The sequence below is a fragment of the Diadema antillarum genome, unplaced genomic scaffold (assembly GCF_040938485.1).
Source record: "Diadema antillarum isolate AM-2024a unplaced genomic scaffold, OU_Dant_1.0 seq00001455_RagTag, whole genome shotgun sequence".
Lineage (NCBI taxonomy): Eukaryota > Metazoa > Echinodermata > Echinoidea > Diadematoida > Diadematidae > Diadema > Diadema antillarum.
Window position 1 is genome coordinate 917,113 of NW_027272201.1, and position 16,280 is coordinate 933,392.

Sequence of the window (16,280 nt, forward strand, 5' to 3'; positions counted from 1 at the left end):
GATATTTGTCGTCGACGTGTTATGACATTTGTAGTAAAAATGGAAATTGCGACATTTGTCGTCGACATTATTGGTCGTTATGACATTTCTCGTCGACGTGTTATGACATTAGTGGTCATTATGAAATTTGTCGTCGACGTGTTATGACATTAGTCGTGTTAGTGGTCGTTATGACATTTGTCGTCGACGTGTTATGAGATTATGGTTATGACATTGTCGTCGACGTCTTATGACATTTGCAGCAAAAATGGAAATTTTGACATTTGTCGTCGACGTTATGACATTATTGGTCGCTATGACATTTGTCGTCGACGTGTTATGACATTAGTGGTCATCATGAGATTTGTCGTCGACGTATTATGACATTAAAGTGGTCATTGTGACATTTGTCGTTGACGTGCCATGGCATTAGTAGTCGTTATAACATTGTCGTCGTCTTATGACATTAGTGGTTGTTATGACATTACACGATCAAAATTCAAATGAATTTATCCGGAATTTTCTGCATCGATCATATGTTACAAAAATGAAATACAGTCATTTCTTTTTGTTTTGCAAGAGAATGGTACATACAGTGTGTCTTTTCGAATATAAAACTGAGATTGTTGGGCGTGTATACAGATTAAAGAAAAGAGTAAGAGAACACGTCGATTGGGAACCACTCGGAATAAAGACAATCAAATGATCTGACTGAATTATGGCACATTGTAGTGGGAGTGTTAATGCTTAAAGATACGACAGCCACATTAGCGGTCGAATATTATTGACATTAGTGGGCTCGACACAATATGGTGACAGCATAATTTTATTTTGAATGAAAATCATACAATGACATCGTGAATTCCCCTATTCCCTCAGTTTTGAGCGTTTGACTTGAGATTTGGCACATGTGACAGTTATGATATAGCTGGGCAAACTTCATTTTTTTCTTAATGTCAAACATTGTGTTGCTATGGTAACAGTATTTCTAATGAAAATCATAGAAATTGTTGATTTATTTACTTTACTCACTCAGGTTTTGAGCACTTGACGTGAGATATGGCAAATGTCAGTTACTTTGTTAGTAGGGGGTATAAATCACATTGAGTGATAGTTCTAGTTTGTATTACAATACTTCTTGGATATTGGAGGATCAGATTATCTCTGTATAAACCTTCATGAAAAAGAGTGTTTGAAGAAAAAGAAGTGAATAAAGTGATAATAAATTCATGCAATAGTGGTGTAATTTTCCTTCATACTAATTTGCACGTGACTGTACAGTGTTTCTAGACAAACTGATCAATGTAGAAAGTATAGAAAGCAATCTTGTTAACAAACATTGTAAAGTTTTGAAATGAGAAAGAGAGGAGGGGAGAGGCAGAGAAAGTCGTAAGAAACAAATAAATATGATAATTCAAGCAGTGATCGAGGAAGGGAAGAAATACACGAGTCATGCATTTGAAAAAGGAAGGGGTCGAGAGAGGTCGGAAAATGCATATGCACAGTGAGTCTTTGAAACTAGTATGAAGAAAAGAGGGACAGGTTTGAGAAACCAGAAGAACGAGAAATTTTCGCGTGCATTTTAATTTCGCGAATTTCGCGAGCGCCAAAATTCGCGAAATTAAATTGCACGCGAAAGTTTTTGTCTACACTACATGCATTGAACACCAGTGGCAATTCGCGAAAATTTCATGCCACGAAAAGGGCTGTCGGCTCCAATTCGCGAAAATTTCATGCCGCGAATATATCATGTTTTACAGTATACCATCAGTCTGAAGATAAATTTAGGGGCCTTTAATAGCAACAAAATTAATATAACAGAGGGGGTTGGGGGCTGAGAAATAAATACATCCCCATCATTTTATATAGGTATATAGCCTACACCAATACAGTTGTGCATCCGGTGTTCCATATGGAACCCGCAATAACATTGATCACTGTTGCGCATGACTGATGAGATATCACAGAATATTCATTGCTTTTTTATCGCTTTCCTGTGAATATGATTCTCTCTCTTCCCCTCTCCTCCTTGTCAGATTTTTTGTTTTGTATTGTTTTGTTTTTCGCACTCGTTTACATACTTATTAATTTACACATGTACTATTCGATGAGGGTCTACCACTACAGGCAAAACTTTCACAGCCCGTGCACACACTCAATGACGAACGTGTACGAATCAAATCGTCGCGAGCGGAGGCACGAGCGGAGTAAGCATAGACGCATTACTAGCGGTTTCATTGAATTTAATTGCGAAAAGCCACAGGCTTGCGTGTAAACAAAAAGTACGCGGCCCGCTTCATGATGACAATAACTTACCGACAATAAATCGGAGAAGCACTTCCTATAAGTAATTTGCATAAAATGTTGCAATCCAAAGTTTCTATTCGAGTCAGAAAGAATTTAATGACATGCATTTCAGCTATGAGCTATGGACATTGACGCTTAGCCACAGCCATTGAGCTATGACAGTTACGATTCCATGTGTTCAGAAGGTAAATCATGCAGAATGGGGATGGTTGAGTTTCCATCAAAACCTAAAGTAAACTTATAAAATAAGGTCAATAGGAGCTAAATCAAATGCTTTTCACCAAACAGTGACATTAGTAGCATAAACGCACATGCAAATCACTATCACTTCACTTGGGTGAAGGAATCAAAATGAACCAAAATAGAAGGGCAATCTTTGGAAAATACTGTTGTTTTCAATCATCTCTATCATCTCTGTTGTTTTATGCCTTTGTCACATAAAACAAAGGAAATGATAAGAAAACATTTGAGGATCATAATTACTTCACATTTTGCTTCTTAACCAAATTTCAACCAAGAAACACCCACTTCACACACTGTAATATTGTTAATTGAAATTGGAAAAGAAAAAAAAAGATGCAAAATCTGACTTACATGGTTGTCAGTTTATGGTTGCCATGGCAACCAGCAATATCAAATTTAGCTAAATTACATATCAAAATGTTCGCAATAAGATTTTAGGAAAAGTCACCAAATTTGGTTGAAATTGGATTAAGGGCGAAGGAGTGGCAAATGAAAATCTGGTGGAGGGAGGGGGCACAATGTGCCCCCTTGGGCTTTTCAACAGGGTTAAGCGTTCTATATTCAGCCTGCTTTAGGAGATTATTATAATTTTCTTTCAAAGACACACCCAAAGTCTGAACAGTTTTCCACCCCAAAAAGTGCGTTGAACACAATAGCCATTACAAGTTGGTATACTATAAGTGATTTCTAGAATCTGCGCATACTGACACGCCCCTTGGCTCTGCTTATTGTAAATGCGTCGTCGATTTTACTAAAGTGTCTTTTTCAGAGAGAGATGGGCATATCAAATGTGTGTGTATACTTCCTGTGTGTGTGAAAAAAAATGTAAACAGTGTTTTTATTGTCAAAGTTGGAAAATCAGCTTACTTCACTTTACAACAAACTTGGGATTTTTTCTTCTTTCTTTGAAAATGCGCATTCCGCTATGCGTCCGTACGAATGGATGAAGATGCGGAAGAAGAGCGCTGGTGGCTGCAAAAGATCCTCATGCACCCATATCCGCCTCACGCACGCATACGAGTATTCATTGTGTGGTGGTGGCCGTGTGGCAGCAAAGCACTGAAGAGATTCATCCATACGGACGGTCAATCTCATCACCACTGTATTGCCATACATACACTCGCTGTGCTTGTATATGTGACGGACTGATCGCGATCGTGGTGTGTATGTACAGCGTACAGGTGAATACGGTAACCCCCGAAATAACATGGTAAGCTCCCGATATTTTTTCTTATATTATTGCCAGTCTGGTATATATTTTCGTATATTTCATGTGTAGGCACTGCATTGATGTGGTATTCTGTTTTCATTCACCGGACATGTTCACCTTTTAGAATCACGTCTGTAACGTAGCGCTACGTCAACCCGGTATTGCATTGATGGCATGATGCATTGCAGTGGTGGCGTATTGAATGACACCGCTTACTGGCACCACTACACTGGCACTGCACTGAAAATCTGTAGATACTGGAAAGTGGAGTAAACTCGGGACCTTTTACACTCACGACACGAACTGACATGTCAGCCGTGCTTTGCAGGGTCCCTTCACGTTTGAAGATGTAAAAATCTGGTTGTAGCAGACGTTTTAGTTTATGGTTTAGGGCAAATTAGGCTTTGTCACCTCTGGCCTGTGGCTCTAAAATCACCACAGCAAAAGTATTTACCGACGAGTACCTGTACCTGGTAGGCCGTAGCCACGTAGGCCTATGTCTAATTCCGTGAAAAACTTCTCATTTATAATTTTGCTGGGTCAGTTTTTTGCTTCTTGTAATAGACAGACACCATTGATACATACGCTATTGTGACGGTTTTCAACCGTTTTGGTCTGACGCAACTTCTTCTTGTCAGTAGTCTGCTTCCTTCAACCTTGAAGATTCTTGCAGAACTTGGTGATAGTGTGTGTCATAGGGGTAAGGTGCATGTGCCAATAATTTACAGGGTGCAAGTAAAAACTGCCTCGAATCTAGCTGTTGCTGCCTTCCGTCAGCAGGAGAAGATAGGCGTTAACTGAAGAGGCCGTCACAACATCGTCAGGGAGGGCATTCCAGGATCTAACAGTTCTAGGAAAGAACGAGCTTTGTTGCTGTTGTGTCCGGGATTGAGGGATGAGGTAGCCTTGAGTGTTCACACCTTTGGATGGTCTGGTGGATTTGGTGATGAAAGCCTCACAGTTGAATAGTACAAGCTGGATGTGGATCTTGTAGAACATCACAAGACGGAGATGTTCACGTCTCTGTTGTAGTGATGTCCATCCCAGCTCCTGCAGCATTGATGATACACTTGATGTATTCCGGTATCAGTTTAGAGTGTGTCTGGCTGCTCTCCGCTGGATCATCTCAATCTTGCTGATATTCCTTGCAGTTGATGGATCCCACACGGAGGAGGCATATTCAACTATTGATCAGGATAGAGGAACTTCGACCCAGTTCCCCTCGCTTAAAAATGGTTATAATTATTTTTTCCAGCTTGATTTTCAAACCAATCTTGAAAAGATATATAGTATACAGGATTAATCAGTAAACATTTTGACTCACCTCTTCCACTGTTTCCTAAATTTAACTTCGTAATATTGTGAATGAGCATTTGGCTTGCCATAGACGTTCGTGCGATCATTTTTCAAACAATGGCGGCGATGAATTGGGGAGCGCTGGAAAGAAGTGGAGGAAACAACCAGAAAACAGGAGGAAACAGTGGAAGAGGTGAGTAGAAATGTTGACTGATTAATCCTGTATATATTTTTTCCAGATTGGTTTGAGAACCAAGCTGGAAAAAATAATGATAACCATTTTTATGCGGAGGGAACTGGGTAGAAGTTGCGTCAGACCAAAACGGTTGAAAACCATCGCAATAGCGTATGTATCAATGGTGTCTGTCTAAGAAGCGAAAAACTGACCCAGCAAATGTCATTTTTATAAATGAGAAGTTTTTCGCGGAACTTGTCGGTCAAAGCAAAGTGATGATGTGTTGCCTAGCAGTAGTCTAAACCTTGTCTATTGGTACGATGGGTAGGTCCTACGTGGAAAATATGACAAGTGACAATCTGAGTGACATTGTGTCGTCCTTGCTGAAATAGAAACCGATTTGGTTCTTGGATTAATTAGATAATCTCTACTAGTCTAGTCAAGAGAGGAAATATAAACAGGGAAGTTTAGATATCTAGATCTTTATAAAATGTACTGTATTGACTATTGTGGATATTTTCGCGCGACTAATTTTTCGCGCTTGGCCGGGTAGGCCTAAGAAGAGTTTCGCATGTTTTTAATTCAGTGGAATCAAGACATCATGCACAGGAACATATGTCTAGCAAAAATATTCGCATGCTTTTATTTTCGCGGTAGTTTCTGGTAACCACTGGTTGCGCGAAATCGCAAAAATTTCAACAACGCGAAAATTTCCACTTTTACAGTATCGTTAACAACAACTTACTACTCACTTAGGCTCTGCTACTTGATACCTTGAATTCGTTGATGCAGTATTTCCCTTGAAGCAGCTCTTATATGAAGCTATAGGCCTAAAGTAACTGGGATGAACTCGAGCTGTGTGTCATGAGGGGGTGCAATTCAGTGTATGTCCAACAACTAATTGTTAGTAGTCACTGCTTGCTAGATTGCAAGCTGCCTGTAAAATGACCACAACACTGTCCAAAATTTGACAGCCAGGCTACATGTAGTCATAGAAACATGCTCTTGCACACGGTCGAACCTTGGCACCCTTCGTGTGTGTGTGGTAGATCTAGCTTGCACAATTGAAGAATGAACTTCAAGTTTCCTAAAAATTGTTTGTTTAAATTAATTGCAACAATAGTAGAATAGTCTTTATCTGGCCCATTAGGAGTCATCATCAGATGCTACTAAACTGCTTGTTTTCTGATAAGCTGCTGAGCTGGGCTGCTTCAGTGGTAAGCTTGGTTTATGTTTTGGTCACGTTTCTTGACTTGTTTATGCCCACTTTAGTTTCAGTATCACACCACTTTGAGTACGACATTGCTAGATAGCTTGCCCTACTTTCCTACGTGATGACAATTGCTGATCCTTTGTGGCAAAAGAATGTCTTTCTTTGTGATGTAATCCCACTGAAAGAAACTTTTTCCTATGAGAAAGGGACTGTCTGCTCCATTCTGGAACCTCATGGCTTCATGTTATTGTCAGCTAACGTTCATTTTCTACTGAGTCTAGAAATTCTGTAATATTTTGATGATGCTTAGACTTTGCAAGTACTTACTAGAAAACAATGTGAATAGTTGAATCCTTGTAGTGATGCACAAGCGAAAACTGTAAGATATGCTTCTAAATACACACGCGAAGATCTACTTTGTATGCGCTTCCTTGCACAACAAAAAAGGACAAGAAAAGGGAAATGATACTACGTGGCATCAAGGATACGACAGTACATCTACTGACTATGTAATATATAATTTGTATACCCATCTTGACTATGATGTTTTAGAAATTGAGGCTTGTTAGACAAAAAAATGCATGATCAAGAACAACAGTGATGGAATGAGATCTACTATATATATTTGTGTTCCTCAGAAGAAAACTTTGTGTCATTAGCTGTCAAGGAAGAAAATAAAGAGATAACATAACTCATACAATGTACAAGTCCTCTTCACCTGTGAAAGAAGAGGTGGTTGAGGAGAGAATGAACCATGGTTGAAACAAGTTTGCAACTGTGAATGCATATTACATCATATGGCTTGGCCTGCAATGTATTGTTGTGAGTGTTTTGCCTGTTAAATCAAGGAAGGGCAACAGACAGAACATCATCAATTCTAGGATAGAGTTAAAGCACAATTTGTAGGCCTACAGTTGTATTATGTGCAGCATACAAGTACATAATTTGCAGGGTACTGGATGCCATTAGCACATCATTTGTATAGTCTGAATGGTCCTTTTGTTTTGTCTGTGGATTTGTTGTGGAATTTATAGGGATGTAATGTGGAAATTTTATCTTGAAATTCTGCACAAAGACCTTATGCAGGTGCATAAAGGTGAAAACATAAATGATTTTTTTTTTATTCTTGTATTTTTTTTTAAGTTAGCAAAAGTGTGTAACTGTAAAAGTTTATATTTTTGCTTTAAAGTAATATTTTGTGCTCAACCGGGTAAACACTAAAGACATTATCAGCCACTGGAACATATAATGGCAAGCAAAAATATTTGTGTGCTTTTATTTTTGCGCTAGATTCTGGTTGCATATAAAACATTTAACAAACAACAAATTTCACTTTTATAGTAATATAGGGCCAATAAAAGTAAATTTAGATTTGAACACTTTTGAGATTTCTGAACAAAGGCATTTTATTGGGATTGGTAGACCTGTAAATTTGTTGTCATGGATACAGTGTGCAGTAGTAGATAATGTGTGTATGTGCGTTCTTCTGTGCTACATTTGAACAAAACAAATCTGCGACCTTTGTCCCAGGATGTACGTTCCCCCCCCCCCCAAAAAAAAAAACCCAACAACAACAACAACAACAACAACAACAACAACAACAACAACAACAACAACAGATTTCTGCATTGATAACTTTCAATATGATGCTATTTCAGGGTCTAAAAATATAACATGTACCTATATATTTTTCAGAAAACCCCATTCTATATGGTTAAGTGGTCACAGAGAAATGTGGATCATTGTAAAACATGTCATGGGTCTGTTTCATCCAAGTTTAGCACTGTGATGTTCTCCGAACCAATATTCATACAAGCGTACACCGTACGTATGAATACATTCAATATACAATGGACAGAACTTGGAGGGAAGGGATTCCTGACATGCTCTACAACTAGATCCTCATTTCTCTTTGACCACTGAAGCGAGTCGGATGGAGTTTTCTGTAAGATTTGGGTAATAAGTTATACTGTAGTTTCATACCCTGAAATTGTATTTGGATTGATTCACTATTTTTAAAGTTATCGTTACGGAGGGTCCAGTTGTTGTTGTTTTTGTTTTTGTTGTTGCTTTGGACATACAGTACAATGCAGCAATGATAGCAAGGCATTCAATTTGGTATAAAATTGGTGGCAGAGATTGCCTATGAAAAAGGCATGCAGCAAACCCATTTGTTTCCATTGCTTTCTCATAGTAATCCATAGCTACAATTTGTATCTATGATATGTCCAGTTATATTGGTAGTCAATGTTGTTCAGGATTTGCATTGAGCTACCTCTATGTGACTTGCTTGATTTATTGTTTGTTTGTTTGTTTGTTTTAATGCCCACTAAACAATTCATAACTGGTACATGTAGATCATTATGTGAGGATCTTAAAATTTGCTATAAAGAACAACTCCCAACAATTCCAGGGTTGTATGGTCTTTACCAACCACACTATTGAAAAAATATTCTATTAAAAGCCTGCATACATTCCAACTTCCTTGTCCCAAAGTTTGTTTGTAATTGTATGGTGCTTTGTTCAAGGAAGTTTGAGCAAGTTTTACAACCTACGTCGTACAAAGACTCCATAAGTTTAGAATGCGCCATATAATTTTTAGCTGTTTAGTAGGATGAACTCATACTAGTTGTTAGCATGCAGTCACAAACACCAATGTTTATCAGCTGACAGTGGTCGGTACATTGGAAAAAACCCTACATGTTCATGTGTGTTGAAATGTCAATGTATGTACAATGTAATGCATGAACCATATTGAGTTTGCTTATCAAAGGGGTGTCCATATACCGGTAGATCTGTTGAGCTTGGGTGCTGTTTTCAAATGTACTGTTTATTTCACACATAAAGGAAGAGGGGAAGCTTCAGTACATGCCTAATGATAGTTGATTTATGCACTGACATAGCAATGTATCTGCCTCATTGCATTATAATCTTTTCTTCTCATTCTGGAAACCCCTCATATAAATGGCTGTCACAAGTCACAAGCAATACAGGTGTAGGTCTTTATTCATCACACACTATTTTTCAATTGAAAACTTTTCAAGGACAATTGAGATTTAATAGCCTCATCGAATATACAAAGATAGATGTCCATAGGGCTTACAATTGACGTCATGCTCAGTAGGGCTTACAAATCGTATAGCCAGTTCTCTATTATACCTGATATTGCGTGCAAAGTGCTTTCACAGAGTGGTGGGAAATGTAGGTCAGCAGATATGTAGGTCATGATTACGATGCAATGCAAAATTTCTTTTCATCTATGAATCATATCACAATGTATGTTTTTTTTTTTTTTCACGTCACAATCTGAGTGCTGGCAATTGTGAGTTAACCGCAGATACTATCATCACATAGAATGATGTCTACCTATTAGAAACATGAGTCGCCCAATTTGCACTTGGCACGGTGGCAAACTAAGTGATTTCATCTGTGAAGCCACAAGAGGGCATAAACCCGGAGCTATGTTATACGTCATCGTCCATTCTATAACAACATGCTCTGATGGGTATTGCTGGAAAGGAATTTTGTCTTTCACTACCTGGGAATATAACCTATAGTCCCGTTTGCGCACAGTGTTGCATCCAAAACTAACAACATTTCTTTCAGGAATTGATTCTCGTGTCGAGACGCAAAAAAAGAAAAAAAAAAAAAAAAAGAAAAATAACGATAACTCTGGAATTTGAATGAGCCTTCTGCTGATGTACAGCTCCACAGCCCAGTTCTACAGCCATTCCATCCATCTAATAATAATCATATTGCACTACAGTAATGGTAACAGCCAGACAGCAGGCAGGTAGCAGCAAGCATTTCTGTTGTTGCTATAGTAACTGTCACGATAATAAATTACTTTAATTGCATGCCTCTTCTGAATGAAATGGGGCCCTGTGTGTACAGTTCACTTTTAACTATTTGAGTAATTTGCTGAAAAATGGAAGAACGATATGTCCCTAGTGATATTATGTTTGTTTGTTTTTTGTCCATGTATACATGTAGTAAGGTGTATGAGTTTGCTTTTGTTACATTGGCACATGAACTACTGTATACGCTATAATTTTCGCGTACATAAATTTTCATGAATTGTCGCTGTCACACATTTTCGCGAGTGGTTAAATTCGCGAGTGGGGGACCAGAAAAAATATGAAGTGGCAAAGAAAGTGTGAATTTTCAACTTACTAGCAAATAAGAATGATACTAGTTATACACTGCATGAAAAAAACTTACCAAACTCTGCGAACTAGTAAGTTAGAATTCAACATTTTTGAAGTGGTTAAGTCCATTGCATTAGACTTCTGACAAGTGGTCCCCTTGCGATAATGGATTGGCTCTCTAGTACAGTATTCGTAAGTAGACGTGGACGTGTGCGTGCTATATGTACGTAAACAAGCATAGCCAGTACACTGTATGGTCTGTTCGGTAAGCCATGACATGATATACTAGGACTGAAAATGTACATATAATCAAGGCAAGGGATTCATTTTGGAAGGTAATATTTTCGCGTGTTGTTAATTTCGCGAATAGCTCCTGACTCGCGAAATTCGCGAAAATAAAACCCCCGCGAAATATATAGCGTATACAGTACATGTATTTGAATGTGGTGATATTGAAATGTTTCAAGCCTTGTGTAAATTTGTACTGCAGTGAGAATCATTATGAGGTTTGCCCTCATAATGGATGCACAATTTGACACAAGAGTCTGGTATGGATAGCTACAGGTCTTTTCTTTGAGAACATCAATTGGGAGCCTCTTGAGAATGACATTAAAAGATATTAGAACTACATGTAGCATTTGAAAAATCTAATTCCAGTCTGTAGTTTTTCGGCAATGTTTCAAACAATATGGCTGTAGGCACAGTTGCTCAGCAGCTTGCACCTGTTGCAAATGTTGCAGTTTGCCTGGCAGTGTGAATGGTCTAAAATGTGTAATGAATTAGGCGTTGACTTCGTGTAATTATTTAAAGATTCGTCAGCACTACCTCTCAAGCTAAAAACAGAATTTGACACAGAGAGATTACTCAACATTATAGCTTTGACTTGCAAGATTGTTGATCAGTCATGCAAGTGGACTTGTTAAAAAACATAGCCAAAAACACACAAAGCTGTTTACCAGTATTCACATTCTTCCAAGCAACATTCAGATAAACTGTGTCTTGCAAATCGAAAATCTATGTTCTGTCACAGGCTACTGGATTTCTTTTGTGGTCTGAAAATTGCTTTTCCATCACACAAAGAAAGAAGTTTTTTATGTCAAAAGATTGTACCTTTATTGATTTTTTTTTTTTTTGGGGGGGGGGGGGGGGAGGGGAGGATTTAGCCAAGTTGTGAGACCCTTTGCATCTCAGAAAACAAACTCAAATTGATTCACGACATGTAAAAGATTCTTGCTTTCAAGTAATTAACAAAGAGAGGATGCATTACATATATTTGCTGTGATACATGCAATAAACAGCAGAATCAACTTATACAATGTACAGTACAGCTGACATTGTTCCCCACAAGTGATAGTCAAATTTCAATAAACTAAGTCATAATCTGCCTGCTTTAGTTTGCATTTAGACTAAACAAGGAAATCCTGTTTGGTGAAAGAGAAATATAATGTGATAATGGCCATGTGCTAGCACAGATACAACTTGTAGGATACCAGTTCACAGGCGTACTGCTACTCCGTGTAGGCATGTTGACTGTAAACATACATCAATTCATTCATGCAGGGTTGTAAAACACAGAACTGCGGAGAAGAAGAAGTTTTGTCTCCCGTGAATAAAGCACAATTTCGTGCAAGCAGTTGTTCAGGCAGTCTTGTTTTTCTTCACAGCATACAAAGTGTAGTCCATGATATTTTACCAATTGGGACATGTGAAACGCAGTTTTGTGCATGGTTTCATTTGTGATTGAGAAGTATATTGACAGTGTAAGAAAGAAGGATGTATCCCTTTTCAAGAGAAAAGTTACAAGTCTTCCACTTTTATAGATGATAGAGAATTGCATTTATAAATTATGTTTGTTTTGGGAGGGAATATTATTTGCAGCGAATATTGGTTGACCTGCAAAATTCAAGAAAATTAAAACACAGCAAAATAATATACCATTTGTCAATGTGAGAAACGCAGTGAGTGAGCACTTTTTATTCACTCCATATTGTACAAAGCTGAAAGCTGATGGTGTTCTCTTGGTAATTTTTTTTTTTTTTTTTAAACAGCATTATGTACTGTTGTAACCAGAAATTTTTGCATGCTTTTTAATTTTACGAATTTCATGAGAGCCAAGATGTGCGAGATTAAAATGTACGCGAAAGTTCTTGTATACGCTGTAACGCATTGGATGCCAACCGGTGGCACTTCTTGGAAATTTCACACTGCGAAAAAGGCTGTCCGCTGCAATTGGCAAAAATTTCATGCCAGGAATATACTGTATCTTGCCTTACATAGTTACAGTACTACTATCTTTTATGGACATTGTGAAAGAAAATAAAATTTATAGCAGGATGTGGCGTCAATTTCAATACAGACATCTTTCAGTTATTGTACAGTTGTGGTATCTTCTCAATATCTCTTAAAAAAAAAAAAAAAAACATGTAAAGAGGCAGGATCATTTCGTGATATCTACCAAGGCACTTTCGGTCATGGACGAAAAAGGAAACTGTAGAGAGTCCTAGAGAGAGAAGAATAGTTCAACAAACAACAAACACCAGACCATAACACAAATGTTGGTCTCGTTGCGAAGATATACCATCTGAGACCTGTCAGAACTTAGACTTTCGCTCCACTGACATGTTTATTGTACAATGGGTTTTTCTCCTTGTCATGACTAGGAAACTCTTTTGTTTTGTCCAGAGTCACTATTTTGTTTTTATTTTTTTCTTTGTCACCACAATGTTCGAGACTGCCTGGTATGCTAAAACCAGTCCCCACATCTGGGAGTATATCAGACGCAGAATATCGAAACTCGCTCTTTGCCGGGGCCTGGGCGTGCAGGAATGTACGGAGCGTGATAGGGCAAGAGTGACAAAGAAGGTACTAGTTAGGAAAAGCACAGAATGTCCTATTCACTGCATTTTTTCTCACTTTTTCAGGTGTAGCAGCCGCAGAAGAATTTTGACCAAGATTCGTGTCTGAAGGAGAGAAGAGGAATCACGAGGGAAGACGAAGAAAGGAAACAAAGAGAGGGGTGGGGCTGCCTTGCCCAGACCCTCTGGATGAGACATACATTGTATGTGCTGCACCTCAAGAGGATCCTCCAAGATCATGTGATCACTACTTGGCCAATGAGATCAGCTGACCCTAGCCCACCTCGATCTGTGGAAGAGTGAAGAGTCGACATCTGACAAGAACGTGGACTGGGACTCTCTGTCATCTCAAGTTCATTGCCTCTGTCAGTGTTCCAGTCGGAGCTGGCAAAGGGGGAGGGGTCTCTTCTGAGAAAGGGAGAGAGAGAGAGACAGCACGGGAGAGGCAAAGGAAGGGAGGGATAGAGAAGGAGAGATAGGCAGAGGGAGAGGGGAGAAGAGAAGGTGAGACTGAGAGGAGACGAGCGAGAGGCGGGGAAGGCAACACGAGGAGCGGGCTCGGCCGGGATTAGCCAAAGGTATGCCTCACTCCACCGTGACTCACGTGAATGTGGATTTCCTCACCCGCTCATCTGACGGCAGCCTAGAAGAAGTTTGAGGGATGTTGTCATTCGCTACAGAACCTGATGTGAATATGTCGTTGGAGGAAAAAACTGTGCTCATGAGGGAATTGTAATAGTACTAGATACCATTTTAAAAAAAAAAGGTCTTAGTCATTCCAACTTTTTCTACTGTATTAAAAAAAAATCCATCCTTCCAATCTTGGCACAGTTCTATTATCTCTTCAGGAACACCTTGGATCATATATCTGTATTGTACTATTTTGGGTAAATTTGGGAGAAACTGAAACTGAAATTATACCAGTAAATGAAGTGGCTATAACAAGTGTGACGCGGAACTAGCAAGATTTTTTTTTTTTTCCAGCGTGAATCCGTAACGGAGGGATATAGTTTATGGAATACCCTGTATCATCCAGTGGTGCTGTAGAAATTCTCAGAGGAACTCCATGTGTCTGAGTGCCTGTGCTGTTTGGACCACCACAAACCCCTCTGAGGCACAAGTGCTTGCACCGCCGGCGGCTGCTGCGGTGGATTTGTCCCCGAGGGCGGCAGACGACTGTTGGAGATGGCGCGGCGCCTGGTCTACTGCAAGGTGGTCCTGGCCACCTCCATGGTGTGGTTCCTACTCGACGTCATGCTCATCATGTTCTACAGCGAGTGCAACAACGACTCGCGCTGTGGCAACCAGCCCCTCGATCACGGCATCCCGAGGGAGGAAGGTGAGTGGAGTCCATGTTTGGCAGCGCCCCAAGAATCCATCATAGCCATTCGTCCCGATCTATCACTGTCCGGGGGTGGGGGGGATGCAGACAGGGTACTCCTTTGTTTTATATAACTTGCCATCTTTACTTCCTTCCTGCTGTTTACTCTTCCTCTTCCTCCTTCAGCCTGTATGTAGCATGCTTCCTCCTTTCTAACCTCTATTTACTCTATCTCTAAAAGTTCTGTTAACCCGTTCCATACGGGTACCTGGTGGCCTGTGTATTAAACCTATGGGGATTTCAGAATTTAGTATGGAACGGGTTAAGAAAAACAGAAAGAAAGAAATGTCAAGATAGATTGCAGTTTTGTCCATAGTTGCCAATAGTTACTTTTATGCAGTTTCTTTTTTTTTCGGGGGGGGGGGGGGGGGGGGAGCGGGGGGCTAAATATACCGAAGTTTTTACGGAAATTGTGTTTTTCCAAAATTGTATTGCTTGTCTGACACATTCATCATCTTTCCTTCCTACATGTATGTTACTACTGGTACCAGGTTTTGCTGTTGTGGCGGTGATGCGAACAGCTAGTGTATACAGTTTGTACATTAATATTATGTACTTAGTATAATGATGAACTTTACGTTTGGAACCATGTGAAAATTCTGAACAGGCTGTTTGAAAAAGGAAAGGAAAAAAAAAATCAAAATTGCATTTTGAATCTTAAACTGCTGATCAGGCAGGTACATGTAATAATTGTGGAGTATACTGTATATCGTACGGCAAATATTTTGAGAGGGTTTTATTTTGTGAGTCGGGTGCTATTTGTAAATTTGAAATCATTAAAAAATATTAACTCTGATCTCGACATTAATGTGACGTGCACACAGTCATATTTACATTTCTTGGCTCAGTACTGTACTCTACAATTACTCGCTACCAAATTGTCGGGAAGTCCTGATTCATGAAACATCAGACTTTCTATTACAATATATGGTTTATTGCATAATGTATACAATAATTTGTACATGAGTGTATTGGCATCAAGGAAGTAAAATTATTGTAGTCTGTAGTTAGCAACATGTTTGGCCATCAAACCTCTGTACAAACCCTCACACTGAATACTGTATTGCTGGACATAATACTTAACAGCATTATGCAGGATATGAAGTATGCATCAAAATTCCCCTGTAATTCAGGGAAGAGGAAGTGGAATAGATGAGACAGGAAGAAAGGTACAATTGTACTTTGTATGCAGAGTGATTCTGTATACATGTACATTTGTAGTGAAAAGCTATCGATTTCGTTTTAAAGCACTGTATAACTTCTGTCAGCCGTAAAGGGGGCTTCCAAAAGAAGAAGAAATGATGATTCGATAGGTTAAAGGACAAGTTCACCTTCATAAACATAAGGATTGAGAAAATGCAACAATGTTAGTAGAACACACCAGTGAAAGTTTGAGGAAAATTGGACAATCGATGCAAAAGTTATGAATTTTTAAAATTTTTGTGTTGGAACCGCTGGATGAGGAGACTACTA

The 16,280-nt window shown here is 39.0% G+C and overlaps 1 protein-coding gene across 1 annotated transcript in view; it reads left to right on the plus strand.

Moving 5' to 3' along the window:
- Positions 1-3,599: 3,599 nt before the first annotated feature.
- LOC139709621 (polypeptide N-acetylgalactosaminyltransferase 13-like) overlaps positions 3,600-16,280 on the plus strand; it is a 128,166-nt gene continuing 115,485 nt past the window's right edge. The window contains exons 1-2 of the mRNA XM_071621580.1: positions 3,600-3,739; positions 13,493-14,765. Coding sequence (XP_071477681.1) covers positions 14,612-14,765 — 154 coding nt within the window. The 5' untranslated portion in view covers positions 3,600-3,739; positions 13,493-14,611. The remainder of the gene's footprint in view (positions 3,740-13,492; positions 14,766-16,280) is intronic.